The sequence below is a fragment of the Haemaphysalis longicornis genome, unplaced genomic scaffold, assembly GCF_048455015.1.
Source record: "Haemaphysalis longicornis isolate Haplotype H1 unplaced genomic scaffold, Haemaphysalis longicornis Haplotype H1 scaffold_9, whole genome shotgun sequence".
Classification (NCBI taxonomy): domain Eukaryota; kingdom Metazoa; phylum Arthropoda; class Arachnida; order Ixodida; family Ixodidae; genus Haemaphysalis; species Haemaphysalis longicornis.
In genome coordinates, this window is record NW_027526460.1 from 31,204,905 (window position 1) to 31,221,504 (window position 16,600).

Genomic DNA, 16,600 nt, shown 5'->3' on the forward strand with positions numbered 1-16,600 from the left:
GAACTCACACACGGACACATGTTTGTACATTCAAACACAGCAAACCATCTATATGTACATTATCGCGTGCGACACTTTCTGGGTGTTGTTTGTGTGGAATGTGTCTGTTCTGAATGTGTCAATAGCATCATTTCGTATATACCAATCACTCAAGAATGCTGAATAAAAACAACTAGCAAAGATAATAGACGACTTGATATCGAAGTATTCAATGGTGCCGACGTTACACATTTGCTCCAGCTTTGAACATGTCGGCGCTGTGTTTTGATCATCTTGAGTGTGATGACGAGAGGCTCGTTCGAGTGATGAGCAAGTCTTTCGACAGCTAAAAATGCCAAATTATTACGATGAACAACAAAGCAGAAGTGGACTGGGCGTTGTTTCCACAGCTCGATGCCTAGTGAATCAAGTTCGCGGAGCTGTGCAAGGGGTCTCTAAACTCTTGGCTGTAGGGCACAAGGTTACGTATGGGAGCTCGTGTAGCTAAACCCAATTGCGGTGTGGCTCACTATGCAATGGAGGACACAGCCTCTCACATTCATTAAGACAGGGGCACCAAAACCGAACTGCAGTCAACTGCTGCCACAGTCGGCAGGTGCACGTGCAATTCGAAGTGTTTTTCTGCCGAATATTGAGCCAGAAATTGTGCGAACCCTTCCAAGGCGCTAGTCCACTTCGAACATGTCAAACAAAGGAATTGGTGCAAAGGCTTGTTGTCTCGCTTGTACTTTCCTAACAGTTGTTTTGATGCAGCAAGCTTTCAGAGGTGTACATCAACTTGAACTCTCATACTACGACGCAGTTTTGTGCACAGTGATGCTGCATTGTTCACAGGGGTCGCACTTTTGTTTTTATTCCCTTTGTACACTTATCTAGCCATAAGTGAGCACTGTTTTTCTTGCAAGTCGGTTGTTACCACCCTTAATCTTGCTTTGACTTTATGATGCGTACACATTTCTGACTTGTTATTTTCTGTTTCTTCCTTGGGTGCTGATCATGACATTGTGTCATGAATGCGTTCATTAACACTAATTTCTCCTGCTCTAAAATGTGTCGCATACGTATTCACACACGCACATGCTTAATTAAGTATGGGCAGGATAATTGAAAAGTGAATAGCATTTTATTCATGTTGCGTCCATACCACACCACTGACTCATCGTCAATCGAACATTGGTGTTCCTTTCACGTGTGTGGGTATTAACGTGCGTGTACACATCTAGGATCTTCGCGAATGCTCGCTTGCGCACGCGCACGTGTCTGAGCGCCTGGGCATCAGGTTTCTTCCTTGTCAGTGTTATCAACGAGTTGGCGAGCAACACGTGCAGTTTCATCGTAGGAAGAAGAAGAAAACACTTCTGTGTCTTGACGATGCGTGACAAGTGTGTACGTTCTTTAGTTTCTAGTAAAAAGGTTTTAAAAATGTATCACTGGCTGGGCTCTGTCTCTACTGGTAAATGCCTGGTGGCGAGCGCTTTGGCCTAGTGCATGGCACAAAGTGCTTTCAGTGGAATGGTAGATATGGACATCACCACCGTCAAACGTCAGTAAAAACTGGAATTTCGAATTTAAACGATTTGTGCCTATGGTTACTTTTGCTGCTTTCGATATCATTACACGATACATACTTTTTTCTCCTTAAAAGTTGCTGTGTGGCATTAAATATCAGATGTAAAGAGAAAAGAGGATGTAAAAAAAGTAGAAAGTAATAAGAGGAGGAGAACATGAAAATTAAAGATAGTGGAGCAAGCAAGCAGGATAGTTAATGGATAAGCTTGAGTAGCGCTTGGTGGTGGGCTAGTTGGTTATACATTGTTGGTTCGACTGTGCTGGTTTAAAACAAAAGACATACTAGAATGGACACATACACTGGACGTAAAGACTGGACAAGCAAACATGTGAGGAAGCATGCAGTCCAGTTTTGTGCGATTGTATTGTACCATTTAGTCTTAAGTGTGCGTATCTTGCATCAGGAGTTGTAGTCATGCAATTCTATTCTGAATCCTGAGACCACGTCACTGAGCGCCCTGTCATGAATGATTTGTGTTCCTCGGGAGAGCCACAGCAGATGTGTGGGCTCCTGGAACCGGTTCGTACTTGCCGGTACAGGTCCCCATGTCCAAGTCTTCTTACGGAGGATTCAGGCATCTCTAGCCCGAATCCTCCGGAAGAAGACTTCAGACACCCAAGATGGGGGGGGGGGTTATTCGCACAGCAGAGAAATCTGTCGTAGGGCTCCTAGGATGGCACACCATGTGCCATGGCTCTATGTCTCGTCACTCCAATTGGAGGATTTGTTCCCAAGGTGCAAACTATCTTGCTGCATGCCTGCAGCTGAGTCACGCAGCAGGATTTCATAGGGTCATCTGGCAATCCGCAGCAATTAATAGTGTTAGGCATTCCCTTTTTATTGCTTTCTGTAGTATATCTTTTAATCACTTCTTGTTTCACTTTAAAATTCTTTGCAATGACGCTGTGTCACAAAAAGCAGCATTGACCGGGTATAGCCAGCCCGAACTGAGCTTGCCCTTGAAAACCGTGATGTTTCCACCATCAGATGTTTGCACCGTAGCCAGCAAGATAGAAATGTTTTGGCTCATCAATGGACCATTAAATAGTGCCTCGATGTACTGGTCGCACTAAATCAGCTGGTCCTGGAAGGCCATGATGCTTTCGCAACCGGTTAGCACACATTTTTAACTGCAATTGCATGTTTGCAATTGCAGCAAACCCCCCCACCCCCTCTTTCTTTTAACTTGACATTTATTGCGTCTCGGTTTATTTTTCATGAATTGATGTGTGGAGCCATAGCTGTACCCGAGCTAACGCGTGCGCAATCGCTTCCCCTGCGTATACTCCATCCTGGCCGTGATGAAGCAGTAAGCCTCCATGATTACGATATAGTGTTGGACTGCCTGTGGATACCAGGTCCACACTCCGGCACTTGGTTTTCCCAATTTTCCTCTGTATTTCGACAGAATCACCAGTCCGACACCCACCGCGGTGGCTCAGTGGCTAAGGCGTTGCACTGCTGAGCACAAGGTCGCGGGTTCGATTCCCGGCCACAGAGGCCGCTTTTATGATGGAGGCGAAAAGCGAAAACGCCTGTGTGTACGAGATTTCAGTGCACGTTAAAGATCCCCAGGTGGTCAAAATTAATCCGGTGCCGTCCACTACGGTGCGCCTCATCGCCTGCGTTGCACCGGCGTGTTAAACCCTACAATCACAGTCCAATAAGCGGTGGCCTGGCATGTCAAGGAGGCTCCCTATTTTTCATCACGCCTGGGACTGGTTGTCAACGTATCTGCTCACAATTGAATACGACTTGAGAACTTGCTTTCGATGATAGCTGACAAACTATAGGTGGCTTTTCCAATGTCATTTTGTATGCCAGGCAAGCGTGAATTGTAATGTCACGTTGTACAGGCCAGTACTGTCAGCGATCTCGGTCGATCATTGAAGCAAATGCACTGTACGAGCTGCATACGTAGCTTTTCCTATAATCCTGTCCTCCAGGCTGGTGCTGAGTTTTGCAAGAGGAGAGCCAATTCCTTCAATAGAGCTTAAAATCAGCCTTCATGATATTGCACTGCATTTGAAAAATTGGACTTTCTGTGTTCAATTCAAGAGTTGCTCCTTGTCACGCAAATGCCGGATTGAATGAACTTTGCAACAGGTCGTTGATTCGTCTCGTTTCTCCAGCTCCGTTGGCTGGCACTAGTAAGTGAGGGCCATGAATGGTACGCCACCCTCCATAGCATGAAGCACCAAGGATGCACAACGTTCACACGCAAGCCGAGGGGCAAAAGCATCACTCCGGTGTATGGAAGATCAGGACTCTTCGACGTGAGCTGTGGAGGAACAAGGATTTATCCCTAAACCTTGTTTGGAATATGCATTTAAATAGGAGCACTTATGTACATTTTTTTATTCTTCAACAGTCTTCGCAATGTGCACTGTGTTACATTAGTGTTGTCAGTCAGTCTTGATTTTCACCTACCACGTCAAACCAATACAGCTCATTGTGTAGCCAGATCAAATAACTGCTAGTCGTTAATTACTGATAATTTCGTTGATAAACTATAGTTGTTAATTACTAGTAATGAGTTCAGATCAGATAAAACTTTAGCAGTGGTTACGTGTGGACGAAACCTCATCCAAAGCAAGGAATAGATCTGGAAGAAACCCGGGGCGATAAACAAAGTGATTGTAATGGTAATTAATTAACGGTGACTCTTGCTAATGAGTGAGTGATAATGGTTTGTTCAGATAGGTAAACACATCATTTGAAGATCTAGCGGTGGATATTTAAAAGTGCGCATAAGCGCACATTGTACGCCTGATAGCAATAGGCGTCAGAAGTCGGCGACACGACGTTTCTCGCCTAGCCCTTACACACCGTACCGTGCTTAGCGCTCTATAGTCTCAGTGGTCACGCTTGCTTCGCTGGCTGTCGAACGTTCCTGTTGCTGCACCCAGTATCGGCTCCTTTCGTCGCCGTCATTTGTGTTTCTTGCCCTTTGCCGCCCGCATGCTGGCTGCAGGAGGAGGAATAAACGTTTATTGTACGGTATTCGTGCCTTAATCGGTAGGAGGCCTTAGTCCAGGAAGCGTTGGTCCTTTGCTGCCCGACGGGCCCTGCCGTTGCTGGTCAGCTGGTCCTCCGGGCCCACTGCTCTAGGGTGGGACGTAATGAGTGTCGGAACTCCCACACCATATGGTGTTGGGAGCGGGGCAGTGTTGACAAGTAAATTGTGTATATAGTTGGGTAGATGGCATGGAGTAGTGTTCCGTGGGTGCAGCAGGTGTTTGTTTGCAGCTGCCTGAGCTCGATCGAGGGTAATGGCATCCTCTGCATGGTCATCTTACTGGGGTGTACCCCAGTCAGTAGTGCTGGCTGCGTGCAAGCCAGCACTACCGCAAGATTTTAAACGCGTGCAAGCGGTGGCAGGAGTCGCAAGGCAAGTAGAGTGGTGCGCGCTTCGCGCTATTTGTCTCCATGGCAACGTGCACAGCTGCAGCTTTCCGAAGACTGCGCATTTGCTTCATCTCCTCTCCCTCCGGTTGATAGCGACGCGATAACGAAAAGACAGCCCCGAAAAATTTTCCGACATGTGTACGTGCCTATGCAATAAAAGCAAGACAGACGTATGTACTGCTTCCAGCGCGAGCTGTGAAGCGGGCGTGGGTTACCGGGCAAAGGAAGATTTGGCGAAGCACGGTCGTCTCTCATGATTGCGGTTTGGCATCTTCAGGATGTGTACGCTGTGGTTCGCTTTCGTGCATGCAAAGCAATATACAGAATGAAGATTCCGCGTTAAAAAAGAAACGTATGCGCAGCTTATATGTGCGCGTAAACACAAGCGCTTCCACTCTGCCCGGCTTACCTTTTTTTATCTCTGTTTTCGATGCGTAGCTGTTTCCACGACCACTTACAGAGTAGATGGACGAATTGTGAATGAAGCGGAAGAAACTGCAGGCGTTTATTGTATAGTGAACTATTCTAGTTCACTCTAGTTCACGCCTAGTGTTCGCGCCACTGAATTGAACGGGTGATTGAACGGACGTCTGCTTTCCAATGGCGCCACAGTTTGTTTTTTGTTGCGTTTTGTTTGTTTTCATCTGTTTTTTAAACGGCAAGCAGTGTTTGCAATTACTTTATGCGCTCGTTTTATTTTAGCATGGGAAAATTTTATTGCTATATAATAAAAATTCAAAAAATAAGAGAAACCGCCTCTAAAAAAAAGCAAACGCCACAAAAAAAAAAAAAGAAAGACGCCCGCACCCGCAGTAGCAGACGACACCTCGAATTCATTCCCTCAGGCTTAATTTAAACACAAACAGCGTTTGCGTGATCAGATGTGTGCAAAAATACTTTTGATCTGCAAATAATTTAAAAACAGATTGCAATGAACGGTGTATCGATTCAGTGAGAAATTCGTGTAACAGATTAAAGTGAACAGCACGCGACTTCGATCGTCTGCGAAGTTTGAAAAAATATGAGTTACTACGTTGAACTGCTGTAATGTACCAAATAATTTTTCAGCGAAACTGTAAAATATAGCACAGTGCGCTGTATTCGTGTCTCTAACAAGTGGCCATATTTATTCAGGATTTTGTTCCCGTCTGCCATACCCGTTGTGTTCGTTTATATCGGACGTCTGCCTTCGCGCTGTCTCGGAGAGCCTCGTATTTCCGTTTCATATACGTTATTCCTCTAAGCCAAAACACCGAAATGTGTGACCAAGTTGTTGAAGAAGCCCAGGGCCAGGTGCTCGACGACGAAGAATTCTTTCAGGACATTGACATACTGCAGAACCATGGAATCAATGTGGCTGACATCAAGAAGCTGAAGGCAGTAGGAATCTGCACAATTAAGGGAGTGCAAATGACCACACGGAAGAGGCTGTGCGCTATTAAGGGAATCTCCGAAGCAAAAGTTGACAAGATTAAAGAGATCATCGCCAAAGTAGCCGTGGGTGGCAGTTTTCTGACAGCACTCGAAGTGTGCGAAAAACGGCGCTACGTGTTCAGAGTCTCGACTGGCAGCAAGGAGTTCGACAAGTTGATGGGCGGTGGCGTCGAAAGCATGGCCATCACCGAAGTGTTTGGAGAGTTCCGTACGGGCAAAACACAGCTTTCACACACCCTCTGCGTCACCTGTCAACTGGGGGACGAGAACGGTTACGGCGCCGGGAAAGCCATTTTCATCGACACCGAGAACACTTTCCGCCCGGACCGGCTTCGCGCTATTGCCGACCGATTCAACGTCGACCACGCGACCGTGCTTGAAAACGTCCTTTACGCACGAGCCTTCACCAGCGAGCACCAGATGGAAATGCTCGACCAAGTGGCGGCCAAGTTCCATGAGGAGGCCGGCGCGTACAAGCTACTCGTAGTCGACTCGATCATGGCTCTCTTCCGCGTCGACTTCAGCGGCCGCGGCGAGCTCGCCGACAGGCAGCAGAAGCTAGCGCAGATGCTCTCCAAGCTCCAGAAGATCTCCGAAGAGTACAACGTGGCCGTGTTCATCACCAACCAGATGACCGCCGACCCAGGAGCGGCCATGAGTTTCCAGGCGGACCCGAAGAAGCCGATTGGTGGACACATCTTAGCTCACGCCTCGACGACACGCATTGCTCTGCGCAAGGGACGCGGTGAAATCCGCATTGCAAAGATCTACGACAGCCCGGATCAGCCGGAGAATGAGGCAACGTTTGCTATTACGGCTGGGGGCATCACGGATGCCACCGAGTAGTACACTGCATTGGAACTCTTTGGATGCAAAGCTAGCTGCTGAGTTCCAAGCTTGGTCTCGTGCCATAATTTTTTTTTTTATCTTTAGTGTTCTTCGCTTTACTTGAAAAAAAAAAAGTATTTGTGATGGTTAAGTACCAAAAGTTCACACAAAGGAACACTTGTTTGCAGTTGAACATTGACAAGTTCTCATTTACATGTCCATTCTTGTATTCAAGGACACAACCTCTTCTGTTAAAGGGTTTCTGCATATTCCAATAAAGAGTTATTCACTTCCAATTGTTATTTATTCCAAAACAAAGACTGCTGGCATCTTGCAAAAAGCTGTTGCAAAGTTTGGTGTGTAAAGCGGGTAAAATCAGTCCCCCATGCTACAAATCTTACCATATTCTCTTGCTATTAAAACTACCCGCAAGGTTCCTATTTGTATTTGTAATGCAGTACTGATCTGTGCACAGAGTTTTAGCCCCAAAGTAGCCTGAACATAATGCCAGCCAAGTCACCGAATGGCTCCTGCTTGAGCTATAAAGTGCAGAGATATCATTGCTTTAATCCCTACGGACTTGCAAGGTAATAAACTATGTGATGAACTGCAAAAGTCATTGGGAGCTTGAGCGCGCCACCTTTTTATATGGGAAGAGACCTGCAAGTTCAGGAGACGATAACTAAGCACATATTTGGTAAACAAGGAAAAACTCTTATGCAACAGACACGCCGAAGATAGTTTTATTTGCAAACGTCCCAAAAACAATGGCAGATGTTCCCAAGAGATTTATGTAGCTAATATTTCTTGAGGGTCTTTCGGATGAGTGCCATGCGCTGAAAAAAAAAAAGAAGCAAACACCATCATGAGTCAAAGCACCATGCAATGCCACATAACACAAGCCCCACAGCAAAAAAATTGCTTGGACACAAAAGGGAGATGTTTAGTTTTTCCATGCATAAGCCCCAAGAAAAAAAGCTTGTAACACATGCACAATGCACTTTTTGGAGCCTTGGATAAATAAGCACAAAGAGGATGCAGCACCAAAGCAGTTCTCTCTAAAAAAAAACCCCGGAAGAAGCGCTTCTTAACTCTTTCGCTACCGCGCCTATCAAAATCGATCAATTTGATCGATACTTTTGGGAGCGCCTTTTCATAGCGTTCCAGGCGTTTCTCGAACAAGTAAAGCTGTTCGGAGTTAGATCAGAAAATGGCCTTTCAAAATCAGTTTTGTTTTCATTTTTGCAACGGAAACATGATTTTTGACACGCTTTTGAATCCCCTGGGTGTGGAAAAGGGGCGTGGTCATCGCGCGTCACGGCTACCAACGAAGAATGCGTGCAACTCGTAATGACTCTGCACCAGCGCTTGTTTTTTGCTATCAGGGCGTGAATGGGGAACTAGCAAACGATTTTCAACCGTCAGGTTTGCGCGCTGACAGTAATAATCCCAGAAATCGGCTGAAAATGTCAAGCAGTGCCTGGTTGCAAAGCTACTTTATGATTTTAGGCAGTTTTATTGCCTTTGCGCACGTTGGTCTAAGTACTGTGGTAGTTCTACTTACCCCAGGACCATTCGCAAACAGTTTACAACAGTTTCGGTTTCGTTTCTGCATCGCGAAATTCATATTTAGCGCTACTACGCAGTTACCCAACTTCAAGGCTACCTGCCAAGGCGCCTGAAGCATCCGCAACTGATCCTCGAACAAAGCACGGCGCTCCTGATTTCCCCCCACCCTAATCCGATTTCTGCGATAAGAACTCCAGATGCAAGTCAAAAGGTCACACCCAGTCGCCAGATATCTGTTCCGCCGAGGACAGCGCTTCAAACCGGCCTTACACTGCCAGCTGTTCGCCTACCAGTTTCGTTTCCATGCGAGGGTATATCCGGTTGTCTAATGTTGCTGCTTAGTTGAACTGTCTATTCGGACGGAGTCTCTGATAAGTTTTTGTACTGTTTCATTTGAAAAATGTTAGGTGGCACTGCAATAGAGGAGGCTCGTTGTGCTGATATTTTTCAGCGCGCAACTGCTACTCGGCCGAAGATCGCAGCGCACGATTCTAGCTCATCGTACCTCATTTTTGCAAGCAAGGCTACCATTGCGAGTAAGATGATGATAATAAAGCTCAGCTTTATGTTTTGAGAGATAACTGACCGTGAACGACAACAAGCGTCAGCCACGGCGTTCCGTTTTCAACTTCATGCATGTTTTTTTCCGCATCGCGTGCTTGTCCCAAATATTTTGCTCGCTGTAAATGCAAAGTCAGCCATTGACAAGATGTTTTTACGTTATGTGGGGGCAAATTGGTGCCTCTGGTAATGACAAACCGCCAGATTTATTCCAGGAAACCACCCGAAATTGCACATTTTGAATTGGAGGTTGGGCTTCACCACATGACACGAGCACCGTGCATGCTAACATTTTTTTTTATATCTTACAAACTGTTCAGCGCAAGTCGACATTTTTTCTAGGGTGTGTTTTTGAAATGTTTTCCTACAAAATGTATATTCTAATTTTTTTCTACTACCGGTGGTTTGATATACACAACTCCTTTTTTATCATTTTTTTCGACAACTTGACAAAAATTTTGGTTTTGATATTTTTTTTCACAACTATGATATATAAAAACCTTTAAAAAACCGGTATTATTGGAAATGCCGTTAAATAATCTGCATTTTGTGCTCTTGCAATTAGTGCCTAACCAATTTTTTAGCAGGAAAAAAAAATGTTTTCTTGGATCCCTAAAATTAGTAAATTTTCCGGCGGTAGCGAAAGAGTTACCAACACTCCTCCCTAACAAGGCTGCACATCAAGTTTCCTGCTGCACAAATAATGCTGCAGAAGACTGGCAGAGCTGCCCCACATAAGCTTGATCTGCCTTTTGCACTCTCAACATCTGAGTCTCGTGCAGCCAAGTGACTTCTCACCACAAGAAATCCAGTGTTAACCGTTTCAGGGTCACGGACTTGCATATACGTCCTCTGAAAACACCTTCAAAATGGTCAATAACGTATATGTACGTCATCGCTTGTATGTTTAAAAAGCACGCCTTTCTCGCCAACTTCTCTTGCTTGGCATGTGCTGCCACACTGCGGAAATACACAAATTATTTTCTTGCGGCGATGGCTCTTCTTTTTATTTTTTTTTTTGTGATTTACTTCAGCGGTGTGCCGGCTATCGCTTGCGCATCCAGTAACGAGGGGCAAACTGCTTGGTAGCCCTGCTTGGTAGAATAAGGTACGATGCGCTAGAATCATGCCGAGCAAGCTTTCACCAAGACGCCGTCGGGCTGTGAAGCGAGTTCAGCACTACGAGCCTACTACATTGCAGCGCCACCTAACAATTTCGAAAAGAAACAAATACAAGGCTGTTGGAGACTTTGTCAGAATAGAAAGTACTACTAAGAAGCGACACTAGAACTCCAGAAATACCCTCGTATGAAACCGAAACTGGCCGGTGAACAGCTGGCGGTGTTCAAGGCCAATTGGAAGCGTTCTCCTCGTCTGAACTGATACCCGACGACTTGGTGTTATCGTTTGACTTTCAGCGGAAGCTCTTATCGCAGAAGCAAGGCATAGATAAAGTGGAAGCGCGAGCGGCATGCTTGTTTTGAGGAGCAGTAGTGGGCAACGGAGGCGCCATGGCAAATGAGCTTGTAGTTGGGTAACTGCGTAGTAGCGCCAAATATGAATTTCGCAATGCAAAAGCGAAACCGAAACTGCTGGAAACTGGTTGAAAATGGCAGGCACACTTGCTAGACATGTGGGGGACCATCAGAAATAAGCTTTGGGAGAATAAAGCTGCCCTTTCTCCGAACCAAAGATCATTAGTGAATAGCTGGGGCCATTTTCAAGTAATTATCACCTCTCAACGCTGTCGGATTACAAAGCTGACCGCATTATTTGGTATTTGACTTGCCAGGAGCCTTTTGACAAAAAAAATATCATGGTAATGCAGTTTAACCACGATCTGCATCCTTTTTTCTCGAGTGCAGCAGCCACGCCCCCTTCCTCAAAAACACATGCACCTCAGCTCGCCAAAAACGCCGTCAAAAATCTCAGTGTCGCCGGAGCGGGAAAATTTAAACTTCTTCTAAAAGGGCAGTGCCTACACTTACCACTGGCCGCATTAGGTGCACGAGAAACGACTACAACATGTTGAAATAGGCAATATAAATCATCGATCACCGGTGATCTATTTGAATAGGCGTGGTAACGAAAGAGTTAAACACAGGAACTAAACGCTCAGTTTAACGAGCTTGTTTAGCCGAATCCGGGTGGAAGCCAAAGTGGGCCAGCCCTGCCCTTTTCTGAGCTTGAACAAAGTATAAGTGCGCGAGCTTTGCAGTGTCGAAAAAGAGGAGGGGTGCAAGCAGCAGCAGCACTTGGGCAGACGAGCAATGCAGGCAAGCTTTCTGCACCTGCTTATGCGCTTCAGTGCTGCTTGCTTTCTTGTACGGCTGCAGCTCTTCGGCACCAAACCCAGGGATCCACATGTTCCAGTTTTTCTCTGCAAAAGTGAAGCGGAAAAGACATGAGCACCCTTTTTTTCCGTTTTTGGGAGCGGGTCAACTATAAAGAGGCCTTCATTTCATATGGTACACGGCTGAAGAAGTAGCTGCAATTAGTTGAGCTAGGCCTGGTTCAGAACAGGTTGACCAGTAAGTCTCAGTGCAGACCTGCGACTATATTTATGCATATATAGTTTCACATTAGAAAAGTTCCAGTATAATTATTTTCGATTTATTAGTGATATAGCAGTTCTTTTGCCCTCTCTGCAAATGCACACAGCTTGAAAACTGCACTCAGGAACACTCACCGAGACTCAGCTGCACATCTTTGGTTTCCAGGACACTGGACTTTCGGTGCTTGGCAAGCAGGCAAGAGGTTGTAACCACGTTCTCGATAAAGTCATCAGCCACTTGCAGGAGCAGCTGCAATGGTTTTTAAAAAATAAACAATTATAGCTCCAAATTAAGGCACTTCCTTCTCTGTTTATTTTTTTCTTTTTCATTAGTGCCTTTCCTTAATTCAACGTCTAACCTGACTAAGTTACCGTGTGGAGAGCAGTTTTTTTTGGCTCAAGTAGATTTGTTGGGGCTCTGTGTAGCCAAGTTTCGTTGCAGACCACATAGCATCCTATGCTGGGGCTACAAATTGGCACTAGTTGCGTTTTTCGTTAGCTCCACTATACAATACTGCAACTTTTTGTGACCTGCCCTAGCCCTGTTGTAGTTTGTGCTCAAATTGTGCACGGTTCGGCAAGGCCACATTCCTGCGGCAGAGTGAAACTGGTAAAACCCGCAGCTGGCTTACTTCTTCCACGTCGTCGTCCAGCTGCTCGTTTGGATCCACCTCCTTCACCAGATCTTGGAGCCGCTGCTTAGTCAGAACCTGCAAAAGTGAGCCGGTGATCATGCTGGTTTACAAGCAGAGCAAGTTGACCCTGACAGCAGCATAAGGTCAAGCAAGCTTCCCCAACATGTTCATTACAATAAGCATACACAAGGATTTTGCACCGAAGCATGGAAGTGCATCATGAACTGTATGGAACCATCAAAGTACACTAGACCTCAATATAGTGAACCTGCATATGGAGAAGGTATTGATATAGTGAAAGCAAACCGTGGTCTCTATTTTGCAATCGTAGACCCCTGTGTATTTCTTTCCTTGTATAAAGAAGCCCGTTCTGGTGAAGAAATCGATATAAAAATGATAAAACATCAATAATTCACATACTAAGGTGAGAAATTCAGAAGTGGTGTCCCCACTAAATGAACAGCAAGGGTTAGAGGATATAAAGCTTAATATGATGACCAGCCGCAGGCATTGCTGGTTTTGAAGCAATGAGCACTTCCCTTATCCCGCCCTAAAGCCCTTCCATTTTTAGTTTTTGTTCCTGTAAACTGAACCCATGAATGTGGTGCACAAGTACTGCAGTCGTTGTGCGACCAGTTAAACAGACGACAGTTGCAGTTTCGAAGAGTTCGTGTAATGTGACAATGAGGCATCAACCACTAATACCTTGACAGACAATGAAATATGCAATGCTGTCCAATGCAAGATTTCCACACCAAGCACCACTCCTGACAAATCGTCTCGTGATGAAGTGACAATGCCTCCAAGAAAAGCTCAGTTGCACTGCACACACGACGAACCCAATGGCCTGACTACCAAACCTTCACACGCATTTAGGCACTTTTAACAGCTCCTATCAAGCATCTGCACTGATGTCTATCTGATTTCGATGCATCAATGCACAATTCATCATTTTGTAAAAGTAGTATAAGATTTTTATTTAGAATTTTTCTTGCGTTACTCATGAATAAACCACAAATATGTAACAACACAAATGATTTTTTTGTCACTTTAGGTCACCCTAAAAAAATTATAATTTTTTTCTCTAAATAGATTCATCCGAAGGACTTAAATCAGCAATAACAAATATCAACCCTGGGGGGTCGCATTTGGTGAAAAAATTCGACCCTCAAAGGGTTAAGCCCAGTTGCATCAAATCAGGATATTTTAAATAATTTCCTGCATCGAATACCCGAACAACTCCTTCACAAATCTGCCAAAAGCATGAGAAGCACTCCAGCCCCTCTGGACATCAACATAGTCAACAGAGACTTGCAAATTGTACTATTCCCAAACGTACACAGTGCTACAACCTTGAAAATAACTTTAAGCCAGCTAAGCTGGATCAATGCATGGCTTTGATAGTTTTTCAGCAATTGCGACAAGAGGGTTTTTTTAACAGCAGGCTACCACGTAAAAGCCAAGTTCTGCAGACCAGACTGGCCGGCAAATTGGTGAGGTAGTTCAAGTTCATTAGTTAAGCCAGCCTGAATCGCGAGGAACAAGAGTAGCCACAGCTGGTCTTAGAAAAGTATTCAGTTCCTTCGTTTGATCCGAGATAGACCCCACAGGTAACACTCACAGCAGCTGGAAAGTTTCACCACAAAGCTGAACACATCCCATCCCCTAACCTTGTCACCATGACAGCTACACAGAAGTGGTGTATTTGGTATATGGATAGTGAACCTCAGCATTCGTAGTGAATTTCAACATTAAGTGCACTGTGATATGGGCCACAGACTGCCATTTAAAATTAAATTGAGAAGCCAATGTGCCAGCTAACTTGACTAGCTCGGTGCTTTCAGGCTTACGGTTGCTGATGTGGCCCAAGCTCAAGAAATCCTGGAATGAGAACACCTCCCTGAATCCCTTTCTCACTTCCAATAGCACATTTACTTTGTCTCTCTCTTACAGGTCCATCTCTAGGCCACCTAGAAAAACAGCAAAACAGGTGCAGCAAGTACAAAAAAACAGTACGAAGCTTTCCAGTAGCCTAAAAAAAGGTTCACTCTCGTCTTCAGTAACACCTTTTCACACTGCGTAGCAATGTAACAAGGAAATTCCCAGTTCAACTTTTAATCCTTGGCATACAAACCTGAGCGCCGTCGCCCATGCTCACATGCCTGTCGGGGAGGCTTGTGGGAACCATGGTCTTGACCAGTGTTGTGGCCATGGCAGGAGCACAGGCTGTGGCAAGGCCCATGTTTGCGGATGACGTTATGGGGGTCACAGTGGGCGTCACTGCTGGCATGGTTATGGTGCCGCTCAACGCTGTAGTGGGCTGCACTACTGTGTGCTGAGGTAATAGAAAAAAGAAAAAAAAAAATCCAACAATCATCTTGTCGCCACTGCACAGGTTCTAACTTAGGAATCAGTTGTTGAAAGTGGCATGTTTACCGTTCAGTGGACTGCATTATGAGCGGCGCACCATTTTACAAGTTGCACCGCTCACAGAATGCCCTTTTTCTGAGGTATTCCAATGGTAAAGTAGCGCATTTTTTGTTGGTTGGGTGTGGTGAAGGTGCACTGGTAACTCCACATGCGTGTATGTGGTGTACTGTGATCGCCAAATATGCTCAAATGGACTACCTCAGAGCTTGATCTGTGTGGACAGTCGCTCCACTACTCAATGACAATTTGCACACTTGAAGAAGACCAGCAAGTACGGGCAAACCACCTTGACATATTCCGGGTTAGTTCTTACAAATGTTAATCAACTTTGGAAACTCCATTCAGAGAGATCAGTCTCTAAATCGAAAGAAAAAGAAAAAAAACTAGACTCGTATGCCAGAAAATACAGCAAATAGGCACAAGTTTGACAATGAACAATGCAAATGAGATAAGCAAACCTGTGTTCACAAAGCCTTTCCGTTCTTGTTCCTTGAAGGCAGTGGCTGTTACTTCACGTTACAACTGGCAATAAGTAATGCTTAAAACGAAAAAAAAAAAAAACAAAGAACAATGGCAAGAGGGAAGTGAGCCGCATGCAACGGGAAGTGCAAGTATGAGAACAGCAGACTGGTGCCTTTTCGTTATGCCAAACGCAATCCTCCTCTTAACGCCAAAATGTAGTAGTACTCACGGAAGGATTTGGTTGCTCTTTAGGTTATCAGTAACTAAATTTCCTCTCCCCAAAACGAAAAAGGCTGCTTGTTCATCAAACAAGGAGGTCAGCAATTTACTTACTGCTACGACTGGTGGTATGGTAACCTGGATGGGCAAAGTAACCGTAGAAGTAGCGCACAATTGATGGTTTTCAACCGTGCCTTGGCAAAGCGGCACGGTGGTAGTATAAATGCTTGCTGTGCTGACCACGCTGCTTGGGATAGTGGCCATTCCGGTTGCCGTGACGAAGTCCACTTTAGCCGCTGTTACGGTGTCATTCTGCGAGAAATAACCGCGTGAATTAGTTCGCAGCGCTTGTCAATCTTGTGGTGCGGCACAGCTTGTTTTTTTTCTCGGAAGATTTTGCAACTACAAATGCTGAGCAGACTTTTTGGTTGTTTAGTGCTGGGCGCTATGAGCCCACCACTGTAACCGTACATCAAGGCAAATCGAGATCACTGCACAAAGCAATTTGAGATGACCCACAACCCAGTCATGCTGTTCACCAACTGTTGCACACGCACGCGCTTATGCAACTAGTGTTAGAAGCAGACTAAAACTAACATCAAACCGCTAGAAAATACGTTGTTTTCCCTATACGCTTACAAGAAGTGAAGGAAGCACTCACAGAACACCGAGCTTGTCAAATGGACCACAACCAACCTCAGACGCGCATAAATCGAAGACCAATATGACAACACCGACAACACTCTCCACACCAGAGCACAGAACAGCAGAATTCTTCTACTCTGCGCCCCAGAAAGCTTTGTTCTTCCAAAACGAATGCCTGAGCACCAATGAGCACTCTGTTCGAAGGTTCACTTTTATAGTCCGCTGATCTCTGCGAATGATGAGACCGCCACCTGATTTACGTAAGATTCACATCATTTTTTGCTT

At 45.3% G+C, this 16,600-nt stretch overlaps 2 protein-coding genes and 1 long non-coding RNA gene across 5 annotated transcripts in view; 1 reads left to right on the forward strand and 2 right to left on the reverse strand.

The window, feature by feature from the left end:
* Window positions 1-5,546, reverse strand: part of LOC144152980 (uncharacterized) — a 99,416-nt gene extending 93,870 nt beyond the window's left edge. For all 3 annotated transcript variants that reach the window (XR_013319262.1, XR_013319260.1, XR_013319261.1), the window contains exon 1: window positions 5,388-5,546. This is a non-coding gene — a long non-coding RNA (uncharacterized LOC144152980). The remainder of the gene's footprint in view (window positions 1-5,387) is intronic.
* A 272-nt stretch (window positions 5,547-5,818) lies between these two features.
* Window positions 5,819-7,843, forward strand: LOC144152947 (meiotic recombination protein DMC1/LIM15 homolog). The gene has a single exon (XM_077684535.1). It carries the CDS (start codon window positions 6,236-6,238, stop codon window positions 7,256-7,258), a length of 1,023 nt encoding a protein of 340 aa, XP_077540661.1. The 5' UTR covers window positions 5,819-6,235; the 3' UTR covers window positions 7,259-7,843.
* Window positions 7,844-7,967: 124 nt separating this feature from the next.
* LOC144152948 (transcription initiation factor TFIID subunit 12-like) lies at window positions 7,968-16,566 on the reverse strand. The gene is made up of 7 exons (XM_077684536.1): window positions 16,332-16,566; window positions 15,785-15,982; window positions 14,694-14,894; window positions 12,557-12,634; window positions 12,060-12,174; window positions 11,662-11,750; window positions 7,968-8,076 (listed from the first exon to the last, which is right to left on the reverse strand). The coding sequence occupies exons 2-7, from the start codon at window positions 15,932-15,934 to the stop codon at window positions 8,038-8,040; spliced, it is 672 nt and encodes a 223-aa protein (XP_077540662.1). The 5' UTR covers window positions 15,935-15,982; window positions 16,332-16,566; the 3' UTR covers window positions 7,968-8,037.
* Window positions 16,567-16,600: the final 34 nt, after the last annotated feature.

What these genes read in the sequence shown, in the direction of transcription:
- LOC144152947 (XM_077684535.1), top strand. Translation starts at nt 6,236, where the DNA reads ATGTGTGACCAAGTTGTTGAAGAAGCCCAGGGCCAGGTGCTCGACGAC.
- LOC144152948 (XM_077684536.1), bottom strand. Translation starts at nt 15,934, where the DNA reads ATGGCCACTATCCCAAGCAGCGTGGTCAGCACAGCAAGCATTTATACT. An exon ending in CCATACCACCAGTCGTAGCA is followed by an intron (nt 14,895 to 15,784) that starts GTAAGTAAATTG and finishes CTATTACCTCAG; the next exon opens with CACACAGTAGTGCAGCCCAC. An exon ending in GCATGGGCGACGGCGCTCAG is followed by an intron (nt 12,635 to 14,693) that starts GTTTGTATGCCA and finishes TCACTTTTGCAG; the next exon opens with GTTCTGACTAAGCAGCGGCT.